This window comes from Antechinus flavipes, chromosome 2, assembly GCF_016432865.1.
Source record: "Antechinus flavipes isolate AdamAnt ecotype Samford, QLD, Australia chromosome 2, AdamAnt_v2, whole genome shotgun sequence".
Lineage (NCBI taxonomy): Eukaryota > Metazoa > Chordata > Mammalia > Dasyuromorphia > Dasyuridae > Antechinus > Antechinus flavipes.
In genome coordinates, this window is record NC_067399.1 from 452,772,341 (window position 1) to 452,788,017 (window position 15,677).

At 44.1% G+C, this 15,677-nt stretch overlaps 1 protein-coding gene across 2 annotated transcripts; it reads left to right on the plus strand.

The window, feature by feature from the left end:
• Nucleotides 1-2,856: 2,856 nt before the first annotated feature.
• On the plus strand, nucleotides 2,857-11,477 carry TRIB3 (tribbles pseudokinase 3). Of its 2 annotated transcripts, none has more exons than XM_051979457.1 (4): nucleotides 2,857-3,051; nucleotides 6,745-7,000; nucleotides 8,961-9,253; nucleotides 10,110-11,477. In XM_051979457.1, the coding sequence occupies exons 1-4, from the start codon at nucleotides 3,026-3,028 to the stop codon at nucleotides 10,591-10,593; spliced, it is 1,059 nt and encodes a 352-aa protein (XP_051835417.1). In that variant the 5' UTR covers nucleotides 2,857-3,025; the 3' UTR covers nucleotides 10,594-11,477. The 2 variants fall into 2 exon arrangements, with proteins under 2 accessions (XP_051835417.1, XP_051835416.1); XM_051979456.1 differs by having other exon boundaries at nucleotides 2,858-3,051; nucleotides 6,701-7,000.
• Nucleotides 11,478-15,677: the final 4,200 nt, after the last annotated feature.

The following is a 15,677-nucleotide window of genomic DNA, read 5'->3' on the forward strand; positions in this document are numbered from 1 at the left end:
GAAGGACAGGGCTAGGCACACAAGTGAGCTCAGAAAATGCAAACTAGTTATCAGAGGACCCAGAGCATAGGAGTCCTGACCAGGTTGAGAGTCACCCCCATTTTTTTCCTTTCAGAGAGCTCTCCAGTCAGGTAAAAAACTTTGGAGGTGCTGGGATTATGTTAAATTGAGCAGTACCTTCAAAAACAACAGTATCTTTTTAAACATTAGAAGGTTTAGTTAATGCCAAAGACAAGGACTCTTTGCAGAGAATACAACTTACTATAAAAGTGCACTTGTGTCCCCATGTATTTCACCCCTCCAGTAGACTGAGCTCCTGAAGTCAGGAGGAACTATAGCACTTTAACAAATCTCCATGCCATCTGTACACAATAAGCACATGATAAGTGTTTGTTGACTTGTTGGTTAAACCATTGAAATTGCTTAATCTCTCATTTTTCTAGCTTGGCAAGGTTTATTCATAACAAACCTGGAAATTAGGTAGTACAAGGATATTTCTTACTATTTTTTGGATGAGGCAATATGGTTCTATACAGGCAATAAATATCCAAGTCAGGATTTGAGACCACATTTCCTACTGCCAAGTCACATTATTTCTCTGTGATATTCTCACGAACTTCTGCTTTTCCAGGAGGAGGTTCCCTTAGCTAGCTGGGAAGCTGACCTTTGTTTGGATTGAGATGAGGTTAAATGTGAGCAGTATATGAAATCCTAATTTCAATCTTGAACCTCCCCTTCTCCCCCACAATCCCTGCTGAACTCAAACTCCTGATGCTTCTCTGACCCATCTTCCCATGATCCTGTGCTTTTTCGGGAGCAATGGTTTCAAGGCCTCACCTGATGAAGGATGTCTGCTAAGCACAGGGGACTAAAGTGGCTGACAAGACCTGACCCTCAGGGGACAGAAAACACCGAAAGAATGAGTGGCTTCCAAGCTGGAATCCTAACACATGTCAGAACTTGAGAAAACAAGAAATCATTTAATTCAATCTTCTCCTTTTACAGGAGTCAATGTGGTGGGTGGGGGGGGGAGGGTAGGGGGTAGGGAGGATGGCAAGAAGAGGAAGGGATCTTTCCCAAGAGTATTTAGTGCCATATAACTGCATTTCAATATAATTCCTTTGTAATCTTATATATTTTATTTTATGCATTTAAAAACATTCCTCCACAGGCTTTAACAGATTGCCAGAGGAATTCCTGACCTTAAAATGGTTAAGAATCTCTGGCAGAACAAAAATCTTGTGATTCTTAGCTCATGTTACTATGGACCGTGTTGCCACAAGGTTCTTCAAAGCAGCTTGAAACAATGGTAAGGACACTAGTTTTGAATTCAAATTCCACTCCTAATGAACCTGGGAAAACTGCTCTTTCTTTCTGAATCACAGTTTCCTCATTTGTAAAATAAGAGAGTTGTACTGCATGATCTCAAAAGTCCTTCATGGCTCTAAAGATCTATGAGCAAAATGGGAAAAAAAAAAAAAAAAAGCCTTTGTCAAAAGACAAAGGAATGAAGAAGGACATGGTTCCTCTGTGCCTATTATGAAGCAGCTAGATGGCTTAGCATAGAGTCCTGAAACTAGAATCAGAAAAATCTGAGTTCATATATGGCTGTAGATGGGCAAGTCACAACTTCAGTTTGCCTTAATCCACTGGAAAAAGACATGGCAAACCATTTCAATATCATCCTTTCCCATAGCCCCTCATTTCCCCAGCCATTATTGACCTGCTATGGTCAGACATGACGTAACCCACATTACCATCTGGCTAGATAGCACCTGGAAGGAGTATTTTGATCTCTTCTGGAGCCACATTTGAGGGAAGATATTCATTAGCTGCAGGGCATTCAAGGAAGGACTCCAAGGAGACCTCAAGATCTGCTTTTTAGGAGACAGGTTTAAGAGAATTAGAATGTTTATCTTGGGAAGAAAAGATTGGAGGATGTCAAGTATTTGAAAGGCCATCTCTGTGGAAGAGAGATTCAATTTGCATATTTGACCACCTGAGGATAGAAGAAAGTGAAATTGATGAAAAATTTGGAGATTTTAGGTTTAATGTGGGGGGAAAAAAGCTTCTTAAAAGTTAGATTTATTCAAAAGTAGAATGGATTGTCTCTAGAAGCAGTGAGTTCTCTCCTCATTGGAGTCTTCAAGCAGAAGCCTCATGACTTCTTTTCACTCACGAAGGATTAGACTAGATGAGTTTTGAGGTTTTGGATACTGTTGTGACAAAGTTCAAGAGAAAACATTTGACAGAAGGTTTACTGACGAGATGCTATCCTTTTTTTCCTTGAACGCTGCTCAAAATAGTAGTCCTCCCTATCTCAAATTTCTCTCTTCCCTACCTCAGATTTCTCTCCTCCCAGTGTTTGATCAGAGTAACTGGCTCTTGTTAATCGGATTCTGAGTTGTGGGACTCAAGACAAGATAGAACTTAAGAGGGCCTTAGAACGTTGAATATTTTAGCTGAAGAAAGGGACGTTAGTCAAGTCCCTACAAGAAACAAGTGGAAACTGAGGCTCTGAAAAGGGAAGTGATTTTTGCCAAGGTTTTAGAGCAGGGCGGGGATCGCCTCCTACCTATAGTACACCTGCTGCCTCATAACTGTAATCTTAATGGGGATTTCTCTTTCTGGGCCCAGGTAGGCTCAGGGTTTGGGCTCCACAAGACAATAAGTCTTAGGCGCTGCAGTAGTATGTGTGGGTACGAGGGGTCGCGAGGTTGCCCTCCCCCCCGGCGGATGTGAGCCCTGGGCCTGACGGGCGGGGCTAGGGAGATGTTGCAATCGGGAGGCGGAGCGGGACGCGTCCGGCGCCGCAGGGGGCGGGAGGTGGGGAAAGCCGAGGCCCGAGATTAGCTCAGCTTTACATCACCCCAGGCCGGTGGCTGGGTCGGGCATCTGGCGAGCCTGCCGAGACACTTGTAGAGCCAGCAGCGAAAGCTTCGCACTGACGGGAAGCAGCGCAAACATGCAGGGGGTTCTCTGAGCCCGGCCCCGGCCCCAGCCCAAGCCAGCCGTGCCCAAGCAAATGAATCCCCTGACTCTGAGAACAAGGTAGACCCTCAGGGTTGGGCGCACGGGCGCGGAGACAGAGGGATGCCCGGAGAGTCCCTGCGGCGCTCCTGGGTCCGTCAGGCTGCCGGGAAAGAAAGGCTCGGACTGCGTGTTCTCATAGGGCAGAGGCTGAGGAGTTGTGGTCTTGGTTGTGTGTTGTGTACGTGCTAGGGAAGCGGCCGCAGGAAGGTGTGCAGGGGACAGTGGCCGAGAGTTGTGCTTTGAAACGGGAGCGGCGCGGAGGACCAGCGCCGAAGTTCTTTGTTTACGTTTTGTTCGGGTTGCGAGGATTGGCCAGGTAGCAGCGGAGAGGAGGTTGTGTGTGAGCTTCTTGTGCAGGTTTGTAGGGAGGACAGGCAAGGAAGCGGTGATGGGTTATATGGGGACCGGGATGAGCAGGTAACTGAAGAGGATTGTGTGTGTGTGTGTGTGTGTGTGTGTGTGAGCGTTTGGATTACTGTGTCAGGAGCCGTGTCGAAGTTGTGTCAGTGGGGGATGAAGCCTGGGTGGGCGCCTGCCCCGATGCCCCAAAGCTCAGGCGCCCGAAGTGTGTCATCATCCCTGTGACGTGTGTCAGCAGCAGGGTGGTGAGGCTATATGTTTCCTGTGTAGGCTGAAGGTGAGGGCCGATTTGCTTCTTAACAGCCAAGCTAATCATAGAATTACAAAGGGCCCCAGAGGTCACCTAATCCAATCATCTCGATTTAGAGAGATGAAGTGACATTCATTACAAGTAGTGACAGAATGGGTATTTGAACCCAGGTCAATATCCAGCTTCCATCCCACCAGCCTCCAGTGATCGCTCTGCCCTGTGCCTTAAAATAAGTACAATAACAGCATACACTTCTGAGTGTTCTTCGGTTTAAAAAGCCTTTTCCTTGCTTGATAAAACCCGGACAAGTAGCTAGCTACTGCGAGGATTTTGTCTCCATTATAATACAGATGGGGAAACTGAAGCCCCGACTGGGAAAGTGAGTTATCTAATTTAAATTAGTAAATTAAGAACCCATATCCTTGAATTCAAATTAGTGTTTTTTTTTTTTTTTTTCCCCAACACAACAATCTATTCCTCTGCTGAGGGGGCCAGGTTTATTGTGTCCTACACTAATAGCTTTTCTCAGGGGTATGAAAGACTGAGCACAGCCCCCTAGGGGATGTCAGCGGGGGCCTTCTGAAGCGGATCCAACCCTAGTGATGCCCCTGTCCTCACAGTTTCCAAGTTATAGGTGGCCCCTCCCACCCTTGGCACATGCCTCAAGGGCACATAGCTTCCGGTCTCACCGGAGTACTGGCTGTTGTCAGGGAAATATCTGCCCCTCCTCCAGTCCAAGAGAGGTTTCTGGGTATGTCTGCTTGCAGTTTGCGTGTTTGGGGAATTGAATTTGTCTGTCCTAGCTTCTTATCTTTGAATCCGGTGTGGTGTGTGTGTGTGTGTGTGTGTGTGTGTGTGTATGTGTGTTTTGTCTTTCATGTCCAAGTATATTAAATCATATCAGGTATCATAATTATCAGGTTTTAAACTACTTGAAGATCATTTAGTTCCATCTCCTTATTTTGCAGATGAAGAAACTGAAACCCAGAGACTTTGTGACTTACCAAAGATCACTTAGGTGTTTTGGGGGAATACATGTATATCTTGAAAGTTTTCCATAAAAGGAAAAAGCATAAGCATTTATTAATTGCTTATTTTGTGCCAGGCATTGTGCTAAGTACTTTGCAAATAACTATCTCATTTGATCCTTTTAACAATCCTGGGAGGTTGGTGCTATTCTTATCCCCATTTTACAGTTGAGAAAACTGAGGCAGACAGCAGTTAAATAACTTGCACAAGGTCACACAGCTAGGGAGAAAGTGTCTGGAGCTAGATATGAACTCAACTATATCTACTGGATCACTGAGAGGAAAGAACCATTTGGGTGTGTATTTGGGATTCTTTTGCCAGTATGAAGAGGGAAGAGGAAGGATGACCTCATGCGTTGGGTTATGATATATGTTTTGTTGTATGTTTGTTGATCCCTGGGGCTCTAAAAATGAGTACCTGACATTGACTTATAGCAGGAAAGGGAAAGGCTGGCTAAGAGAATAGGAGAGGACGTCAGGAAAGATAGGATGGCTTCCTGGTAGCCATCTTGGACCAGAGAAAGAATAGGGCTCTCCCCGGGGAGCCACCTACCATTGATTTCTGACCAGACTAGGAACACCACCTCCACCCTGAGCCTCTGGGAAGAGCACAAAAGGAAGGGCTCCGGGTTCAGACCCCTGAGTTTCAAGCCAGGCTTTCCCACTGACTTGCTATGTGAACTTTTCTGGGTTTCACCATCTCCATTTGTCAAATGAAGAATGATTTGTGTCTCATCTACCTCAGAGAGCTAAGGAGCCCGTGAGGCTGGGAAGGTCACATTTAGAAAACAAACCTTATAGTGGAAGTATACGCAAAAGGTTTGGTGGAAAGGGCATTGGCTTTAGAGTCAAGGGGACCTCTATTTGCATCCCACCTCTGCCATTCACTTCCTATGTAATTTTGGAAAGTGACTTCAATTTCCTGGCCTCGGTGCCTTCTGGAAAATGAGAGGGCTGGGCTCAGTGAAGCCCCCTGGAGCTTTACCCAGAGAGGTTTAAATTCAAAACTCCAGACCATGGACCCTTATTCAACGAGGCCCCTGAAAATGCTGGGTTCTCATGGCTCTGCCTTTGTTTCTTAGTTCCTGATAGAGTCACACATATGGATATCACTGGCTGAAGAGTCCACTAATGAAAGTCAGCAAATCCTCTCTCAGAGAGAATGGCCGGGGCACTGGAAAGTGAAGTGACTTACTTCTCCATGCTCATACAGTCATTATGTATCAGGCCCAGGACATGAAGCTAGCTAGATCTTTCTGACTGCAGGACTAGCTGTTTTTTCAGTACTGTCCTATTCTTCTTGACTCAGTGGACCATAGTACGCCAATACTGTTCCTGGAGTTTTCTTGGAAAAGATACACAGTAGTTTACCATTTTCTTCCCCAGTAGATTGGAATAAATTGAGATTAAATGACTTGCCTGGGGTCATACAGCTAGTAAGTATCTGAAGCCAGATTTGAAGTCAAGAATTTTTGATTGCAAGCCCAGTGCTCTAGCTACTGAGCCACCTGGCTGCCTCTCCTGAGAGCAGTAATACTTGAATAGGCTACCTCATAGTTGTGAAGTGTTAGTCTCGATTTTGCCAATTTGCTGTGCACTCTTGATAACATCACTTTCTCAACCTCAGTTTTCTCCTCTGTAAAATGATCCTTTCCAGCTTTAGCATCCTGTTTTCAGCTCCATTCTACCTCTGACATTTCATCATCTATGTCCTATGATCTCTTCCAACATTAATTATTTTCTGTTCCATTCCAAAATATTACATGATGTTTTTTACTGTTCACTCTTGACCTACACAATAGGTTCTGTTTATAAGTATATTCTAGGATTGAAAACTGGAAGTTACTGTGCAGAAGAGGTAATTGAGGCTAAGAGTTTTTAACTGATTTACAGAGGTAGTAAGTAGGAAAGCCTATTTAAAACTCTAAATCCAAGGACTTCCTAGGGGATATCATGAGATGCCCTAAGGTTCCCTAGGGACCCTTATTTCCTGTGCACTTTTTAAATCTTTTCACCTTCTGGCCTCTAGATGAACCTCACTTCAATGACACTCTCTATGGATTCTCTCCGGAGGAAAAAGCAGCTGGAATGTGATGAGGATGATGATGACGACTCAGTTCCAGAGCAGCCTCCCCTGAAGCGGGCCCATCCAGACCCTCAGCTTTGCCCAGCCCCTTGCCAGGAGCCCTCCCTCAAGCTCCCAGAGCCCACCTCTGATGCCCCTGCTGCCTTTTCCAGACTGGGGCCCTACCTACTCCTAGAGGCCCAGGAAGGTGGCAAGGCCTACCGGGCAGTGCACTGCCCCACCAACACCGAGTATGTCTGTAAGGTATGAGCCACCTTCCCCAGCCCCTCTGCTTGTCTTGTCACTTCTTCCACAACCTCCGAGGATGGGGGCAGAGAATGTCCTGTTAAGAGGGGGTGCAATGGACGCAGGAGGGGCATGCTGCACAATACAAAGTGGGGTCAACTTCTAGCCTGTTGCCTGCTGACTCTTAAGTTGTCTTTAAGCTATGATGTGGAAGCTGGAAAGACCCAGAGGATTTCAGGAACAGTAGGAAGCAGGGTTCATTCCAGACATTCCCATCTTCAAATCTGGCTCATCAGAATATAGAACAGGCAATGTTACTGGGCATAGTTTTAGAACATACTCTTAGAGGCAGCTAGAGGCACAGTGGTTAGGACACTTGGGGAGACCTAAATTCAGATCTGACCTTAGACTTTTCCTATCTGACCTTAGACAGATCATTAATCTGTTGTCTGCTTCAATTTGCTCAACTGTAAGATGGGGATAATAATAGCATCTACTTCACAGAGTTATTGAGGAAAAAATGACATTGTTGTAAAAGAGCAGTCAGGGCCTGGAGTCAAAATGACCTGAGTTCAGCCTTAGTTACTTGCCAGCAGTGTGAACCTGGACAAGTTATTTGCCCCTTTTGCCTCAGTTTCCTCATTTGTAAAGTGAACTGCAGAAGGACATAGCAAACTACTCCAGTATTTTTGTCATGAAAATTTCAAATTAGGTAATGCCTGAAATGACTGAATAATGATATAGTGCCTGAAACCTAGTAAGCCCAATATAAATGCTCACTCCCTTCCCTTCTAGTTGGGACACAAAATGTCAGAACTCTAAAGAGCCTTACATGAATCATAGATTCTCTGTGTTGGGAAGGAGTTCTGAAATCCTCTATCCAACATGTACCTTCCTGGTATTCCTCTCCACAGCATCCTCAATAAGGCATCATCCAATTTCCACTTTGAACACTTTAGACTGCAGTATGTCAGAGCCTCAGTGGTCTTTAGAACAGAGAATATTAAAGTTTCCATGTCCAGAGCTGAGGGCCCATTGAAGTTTGGAAGATTAGTGCTGAAAGGGATCTCAAAAATTATCTGGCCCAAGGATTCTTAATTGGGGGTTCACAAACTTAAAAAAATTTTTTTTAAATAATGGTAGTTCATTATAATTGATATAAATTGTTTCCTTTGTAATCCTAGATGTTTTTCTTTTATGGATTTAAAATAATCTTCTGAGATGGGATTCTTTAGCTTCACCAGACTGCTAAAGGGGTTCATGACACAAAATAGGTTAAGAATTCTCACTCTGGTCCAGTCTGCTCCTTTTACAAAGAAGAAAATAGAGGTCCAGGGGTCCTGATTAATAACTGCCCTTAGAGCTGCCAGCTTGTGCCTATCAGGAGGCTAATGACTTGTCCAGGATCATAAGCCCAGTCTTTGCTGGGAAGATGGCACTCCATTATGTGCTGTCTTTTTTAGATTGGGGTTCTTAGCCTACTATCAGATAGATTTTAGGGGGTTCGTAAACTTGGATGGGAAAATGCATTCTATATGTGTGTGTGTGTGTGTGTGTGTACATAGATGACGTAGATATAAATATATGGCTATGGCTAGCTATTGTACACTACTCTCTCACGGAAATTTAGCCATTATTTTGAGTAAGTGTTCACCAGACTATTAAAAAGGTCCATGGCACAAAGATACCTGTTTTAAAATATTCTCTCCTCTTTAGGCTCCTTTTTGCCCCTGCTCATTGATATATTGATCTGGTTCTGCTGCTGACTGCTAGTGTGACCTTGCTCAAGTCAGTTCCTTCTGGATAACGGTCTTCCCCATATAAAAGGGTGTGGGATAGGTGACTTTCAATTAACAGTCTGGGATTCTTTATTTCCCTAGTTAATGTCAAAGCTAGAACCTGCTGGGTTGTGCCGGTGGGTGCTGGCCCCTAGTGGGCATCGCTAGAACTGCAACCCACCTAGCCTTCCTTTTTTCAGGTGTATCTCGCGGGCTGCTACCCAGAGCTGCTGTCTCCCTACGCGCACCTCCCCCGACACCCTCACGTCGCCCCCGTGGCCGAGGCGGTCCTGGGCAAGCACCACGTCTACGTGTTCTTCCCGCGGGCCCACGGCGACATGCACAGCTACGTGAGGGAGCGGAGGAGGGTCCCCGAGCGGGAGGCGGCCGCCCTCTTCCTGCAGATGGCCCAGGCTGTGGCCCACTGCCACCACCACAACCTGGTCTTGCGCGACCTCAAGCTGAGGAAGTTCGTCTTTGTCAACCCGGAGAGGTGAGTCGTGAAGGCGGACATCCCCACCTCCCTCGGCAGGCGGCTCATTCCGCCTCGGGCCGGCCAGCATCTGCCGGGGACAGCTGTTCAGGCTCGGGGAACACAAGGGTAGCGAGGGAAACAGCCCCTCCTGGCAAAGCGTCCGCTCCGAGCTGGGGGAGAGCCGCGGGAGCTCCCTGCCCCTGCAGCCGCAAGTAGAGAGCACAAGATGTCAGCTGGCAATAAACGGGGGATAATTATTAGGCACCCTAGAACCGGCTGTCAGGCTGAAGGGAAACTCACAAACATCTAGTAAGCTCCCACTGTGTGTCAGGGCCTGTGCCAAATCCTGGCGGCGTAATAAAAAGCAAAAGCAGGGTTCCTGCCCCCGAGGAGCTTACGGTCTAACGGGGAGGTCACATGCGAATCATTTTGTATATTCACAATACATATGGAATAGATATAATAATAATGATTTTAAAAACTAAAATTTGTTTGGCACTTACTATGGGTTAGGCATTGTGCTAAGTGCTTTACAATTATTATCTCATTTGATCTTCATAACAACACTGGGAGGTATGTTCTACTATTACCCCCATTTTACAGAGGAAGAAACTGAGGGAAATAGAGGTTAAATGATGTGGCCGAGGTCACACGGCTAGGAGCTTGTCTGAGCCCAGATTTAAATTCAGGGTTTCCTGACTCCAGGCCCAGTGCTTCATCTGCTGTAACAAAAAGGAAAATGTTCTGTCCCCCCAAAATATGGAAAATGGAAAGAAAGAAGGTTTTTAGAGGGGAAGCAACCTTCTTATTAGGATAGGGGAGCGAGACTGGGAAGGAAGGGAATAATTCTTCTTTCCTCTCTTTCCTGACGTAGGACGAAGCTGGCGCTGGAGAATCTAGAGGACTCGTGTCTGCTGACGGGGCCGGATGACTCCCTGTGGGACAAGCATGGCTGTCCAGCCTATGTGGGGCCTGAGATCCTCACTTCCCGGGACTCCTATTCGGGCAAGGCGGCCGATGTGTGGAGCTTGGGTGTGGCCCTGTATACCATGTTGGCCGGCCGCTACCCATTCCAGGACACGGCCCCTGCCCTGCTCTTTGGCAAGATCCGCAGGGGCGCTTTTGCCCTCCCTGAGGGCCTCTCGGCGCGTGCCCGCTGCCTTGTCCGCTGCCTGCTCAGGCGGGAACCCAGCGAGAGGCTCACCGCCCAGGGCATTTTGCTGCACCCCTGGTTACAGGGAGGAGGGAGCCCCTCTGAGGAACCTGGGGCACGGATGGCAGAGCAGGTGGTGCCAGACAGCCAAGACCCCCAGGAGGAGGAGGCCGGGCAGGAGACTGAGGAGGAGCTGTACACTTAGGCCAGGAGGGCACCTCCTGCTCTGTTCTAACCCTGACCGGCCCCACTGGTCGAGGCTCCAGCTTTATGGAAACTCTTTCCTCTATGAATCAAGCCAAACTCCACTCAAGTGCCTTAATGGTGGACAAGAAGGGAGGCGCGTGGGTGCAGTGATTATTACCTGCTGCATACATGTGGCAAACTCACACTGAACATACCTGGGCCCACGTGCACGGGGGTCCCACAGACATAGGCAGTGGTGTGCAAGCGCCTAAAGTCATGCCATTGCCTCAGTTTCCAGAATTGAGGCCCCAGAAGGCCCCCTCTGGGTCCTTCCCCTGGACACTCAGAGTGCTCAGAAGGATGCCGCCAGCTAGCCAATAATAAAACAACAGGAGAGGCCTAACTTGGGGTGGGAAGACTGGGAAGAAAGTATTCTCCTGGGCAGACTGGAAGGTCTATATTATTGGGATAACTATTTTATTGGGGTGTGCTGTTGCCCTCCGGGGCAAGAGGGCAGTCGTTTCAAAGCCTGCAATATTTGGTTCCAGAGTTCCAGGACATATGAACAATCACAGGCTCAGGCAGCTAAGGGTAGACTGGGGAAGGGTAGGAGAAAGAACTTCTTCTCAGGCTCCAAGAGAGGCCCTGGCTTACTTACTCTGGGAACTGTGTCTTCCCTTCTCTGTCCCCAAACACCAATTCAACATTCTTTCAGGCTGCACGATTTCAGAGCCAGTCAAAGTGTTCAGTCTGAGAACCGGGCCCTCTCCCCAGGGGTCTGCTCCTGTGCCTGGACACCTGCTTCCTCAGTTCCCCTGGGAATCCAATTGACTCTATGGGGCAAGGACATGATATGCAGCATCTATTTTTGTCTTTGAACTAATAAAGGACATTTTTAAAATACTTCCATTTTCCCATATGGTTTCCTTGGCCCACCTCATCCCACCCCCTTTTTCTCTGGCTGAAACCAGCTTCTTAGAGAAATGCTGGGTTTCCTAAATCTTGGGGTGGAAGGGAGTGGAGGAGTAAGGGGTAGGGAGAAGGGAAGGGAGATGAGGAGGCTACTGTACAGTGGAACTACCTCTAGGTGGGGGATGCCTAGCAGAAGCCTCATGAACAATCATGACAGCTTCTACTGATCTAGTCCTTAAATTAGGCTTTAACAATTTCTCCATGAGGCAATAAGCTGTTTACAGATTAGTAGAAGAGCCAAGTACATTCTTTTTTTGAAGGGACGTGGGAACTTCCTGAAAGAATATTTTCTCTACTGTTGTAGACTGGACCTTCGGTGCAGCTTATGGTCTAGGGGAATTTCCTGGGGGCACTGGGAGATGGTAACTTGCTCAGCCAAACAGCCAGCCTGACAGGACCTTGAGACCACTTTTTTCATAACTGCATCTTCCTAATTTCTGAATAAAACCATTCCTGGATTGTTTTAAAGATAATTTCATCTTCAGAAACTGAAGGAAGTCACAAAGGGAGAGACTTTTCTGGGACTTGATTCCAATTCTTGATTACCTCATGGAGTGGTTGGTAAACCTAAAGTAGAAATGCTAATAACTGTATACGGAAGTGGCTCCTCTCCATCTCAGAATTCCTAAAGATGAGAGGAAAGCTGGGAACAGACTAACTTGAAGATTCAGTTTTTAATTTTTAATTTTAATTTTCAGTTCCCAATTCCCTTACTCCGTCACTTCCCCCACTCATTGAGAAGGCTAGAAATAGAATTACCCATCATACATGTTGTCATGCAAAACATTTCCACATTAGGCATAACATGAAGATTTCAAGAGATTCAAAAAGGCTGTGTGATAACCCATATAAAAGCCTTTAGGTGAAGTCAGTGTAGGAGGTATGTCAAATTCTCAAGAATGGAATTTCAAAGTCAAAGAGAAGATTTGGATGAGTTAAAAAATGGGAGTTGTTTAGGGAGATAAATGTCATTTCCAGAGAGAACACTCATAACTGACTTTTTCATCCAATTTCATTTTTTAAATGTTTGGTGCAATTTTCTTTTTTTAAGGTCATTTCCTATTGACTTTCTTAACAAAGCTCTTCCTTGTAAATAAATAATAAGTAGCTCTCATTTTTATATGGTTTTAAAGTTTATAGAGCTTTTTATACAAATTCTTTTATTTGAGCCACACAAGAATATTAAGATAGGAGCTTTTATCTCCATTTTACAGATGAGAAAATGGAGATTCAGAGATTAGAATTGGGCACGGTCATATGATTAGCAAGGTCCTAAACACAAGTTTCAAGTCTAGATCTTCCTGACGCTAAGTTCAGCTCTCTGTCACTCTAAATTAGTGTATTCAAATAAAACAAAACATTTTGTCCCTTTAATCTGTAACCATTTCTGGTCACTGCTGTATATCATCTTTCTGAATTCTATGAGTGTTGTTTTCCTTTATGCTGTTGTGCCTGTGGAATATGTTCTCCTGGTTCTGCTTATTTTGTTTTTCCTCTGTTAAGATCAGTCTTCCCAGCTTTCTCTGAATCTTTTGTTTTAATCATTTCTCATGATCCAGTGGCATGGCTTTATGTGTGTGTACCACAATTTGTTCAACTATTCTCCGATTGATGAGATTGACTAGAACTGTTCTAGTTCTAGTTTTGAGTTCTTTGTAAAAGAGTATACTATAAGTATTTTTCTCTATATATGACCTTTTTCTCTGTTATCCTCCTTGGTATATATGCCTCTAGCTTGGAGTTTAAGAAGACAGGTAGAGGAGAAACTGTCTCACCACCTATAAGGGATAGGAGGTGACAAGATAGTGTAGTGAAAAGAGCAATGGTCTAGAATCAAGGGACCTGGTACTTCCTACCTATTCAATTTGGGGTAAATCATAACCCCTCCAACAGACCTCAGTTTCCTCATCTATAAAAGAAAAGAGTTGGGATTAGATGCTGTCTGAGATTCCCTTGTAGTAATAGACCCAGAATATCTTCTATTTGGATACTACATTGTATAACATTTGTGACTCCCCCAAAATATTCTCTTATTTAATGTCTGAAATTACCACCTTCTCAGTATCAACTGCCTCTGGGGACTTTCCCTCTGACTGGAGAGGGTAGAGGATAAACAAGATTCCTTGAAGGATGTCATAACAGATCTAATTTTATTCAGTCACTGAATCAATAGACCTTTATTAAGCACCTACTCTGTGCCAGTGTTGTTGTCTTTTTTTGTGTTTGTGTTTGTTTTCCTTTTGCTTGTGTCTCACTCTCTGTGACCCCATTTAGGATTTTCTTGGCAAACATATATGGCCATTTTCTTATGCAGTAATTTTATATACAAAGAAACTGAAGTAAAAAGGGTTGAAGGATTTGCCCAGGATCACACTGCTGATATGTGTCTGAGGCCAGATTTGAATTCAAGGAGATGAGTGTATTTGATTCAAGACCTGATACTCTATCCACTGTACCACCTTGTTGCCTCATATCTATGTGCTACGCACAAAGCTTAAGTATAGAATACTGAAAGAAAGGCAAAAAACAGTTACTAGAAAATTCCTACAGACTTCTATTTAAAAAGGGGTACGGTATAGTTAACTCATCATTTCCCACTTGTCTGTACCCCTCTGACTTCATTAACACTCTGAGCTGGGTTATTTTCCTCTCCCTTTTCAATTTCTTTTGGTCTTTTTTTTTTTTTTTTTTGATCATCTAATTTGTTTTGTAATCCCTAATACTACCCACCCATACATAACAGGCAGTTCAATTTTATTTAACATAAACTGTCTCTTAAAATGATTTTTCCTTTTTTTTCTTAATTTTTATTTTCAATTGCAAATAATCTCCTTTTACCCCTTCCCCCACCCCTTGAGAAAGCATGAAATCTGATACCCATTATACATATGAAGTCGTGTAAAACATTACCACATGAAGTCATGTGGCAGGGGACAGGAAACAAGAATAAAATTAAAGAAAATATGCTTCAATCTGCATTCACAGTTCCTCAGTTCTCTTTCTCTGGAGATAGACCTTTTCATCATGACTTTTTTGAAATTGTCTTAGATTATTGTTTTGATTGAGTAGCTAAATCTTTCACATTGATTACTGTTATAATATTATTGTTACAGCGTTTAATGTTTTCCTCTTCTGTTCACTTCATAAGTCTCTCATTTCAACCTCCCCCAAAACTTATGTAATACAATATTAGTAAAGTGAAATATGATTTCAGATTTTTCTAACTTTACACATAGTACTCCATCCACTGGCTCACTTAACTTCCTATAAAATATGATAAACCTGATAAATAATACAAATAAATATGGAAAGACTAGGGGAAGCCAGGTGGCACAATGAATAGCTAGCCCTGGAGATGGGAAGACTCATCTTTCTGAGTTCAAATGTAACTTCATCCACTTACTAGCTGTGGGAACCAGGGCAAGTCATTTAAGCCTATTTGCCTCAATGGCACACCACTTCAGTATCCTTGCCAAGAAAACCCCAAATGGGTTCATGGAGAAGTAGATACATGACTGAAAAACAACTGAACAGCAAACAAATGGATGATGAAATATGACTGTGCTAAAAGAAATGAACTCGCTGACTTTAGGAAAACATGGAAAGATTTGAACAAAATAATGAAGTGTAAAATGAGCAGAATATTGTAGACAGTAACAGCAATATTGTTTTAAAAACTAAGCCATTTTGCATCCAGAGAGAGGACTATGGAGGATTGAATGTGGAGCACAACATAGTATTTTCACTTTTCTTGTTGTTCTTGTTTGATTGCCTGTTTTTTTTTTTCTCTCTCATTTTCCCCCTTTTTGATCTGATTTTTATTGTGCAGCATAATAAATGTGGAAATATATTTAGAAGAATTACACATGTTTAACCTATATTGTATTGCTTGCTCTCTAGGGGAGAGAGTGGGGGAAAAGGAGGGAGAAAAATTTGGAATATAAGGTTTCGCAAGGGTGAATGTTGAAAATTATCTTTGCATGTATTTTGAAAAATAAAAAATATTGTAAAAAAAAAAAAACCAAAGTCATTTTTGAGTATTGCAAATACTCAAATCAGCAACAAAGGACCTATGTTATCCATCTGCAGAAAAAGAATGATATAGTATGGTTTTATAAATATATGCATATT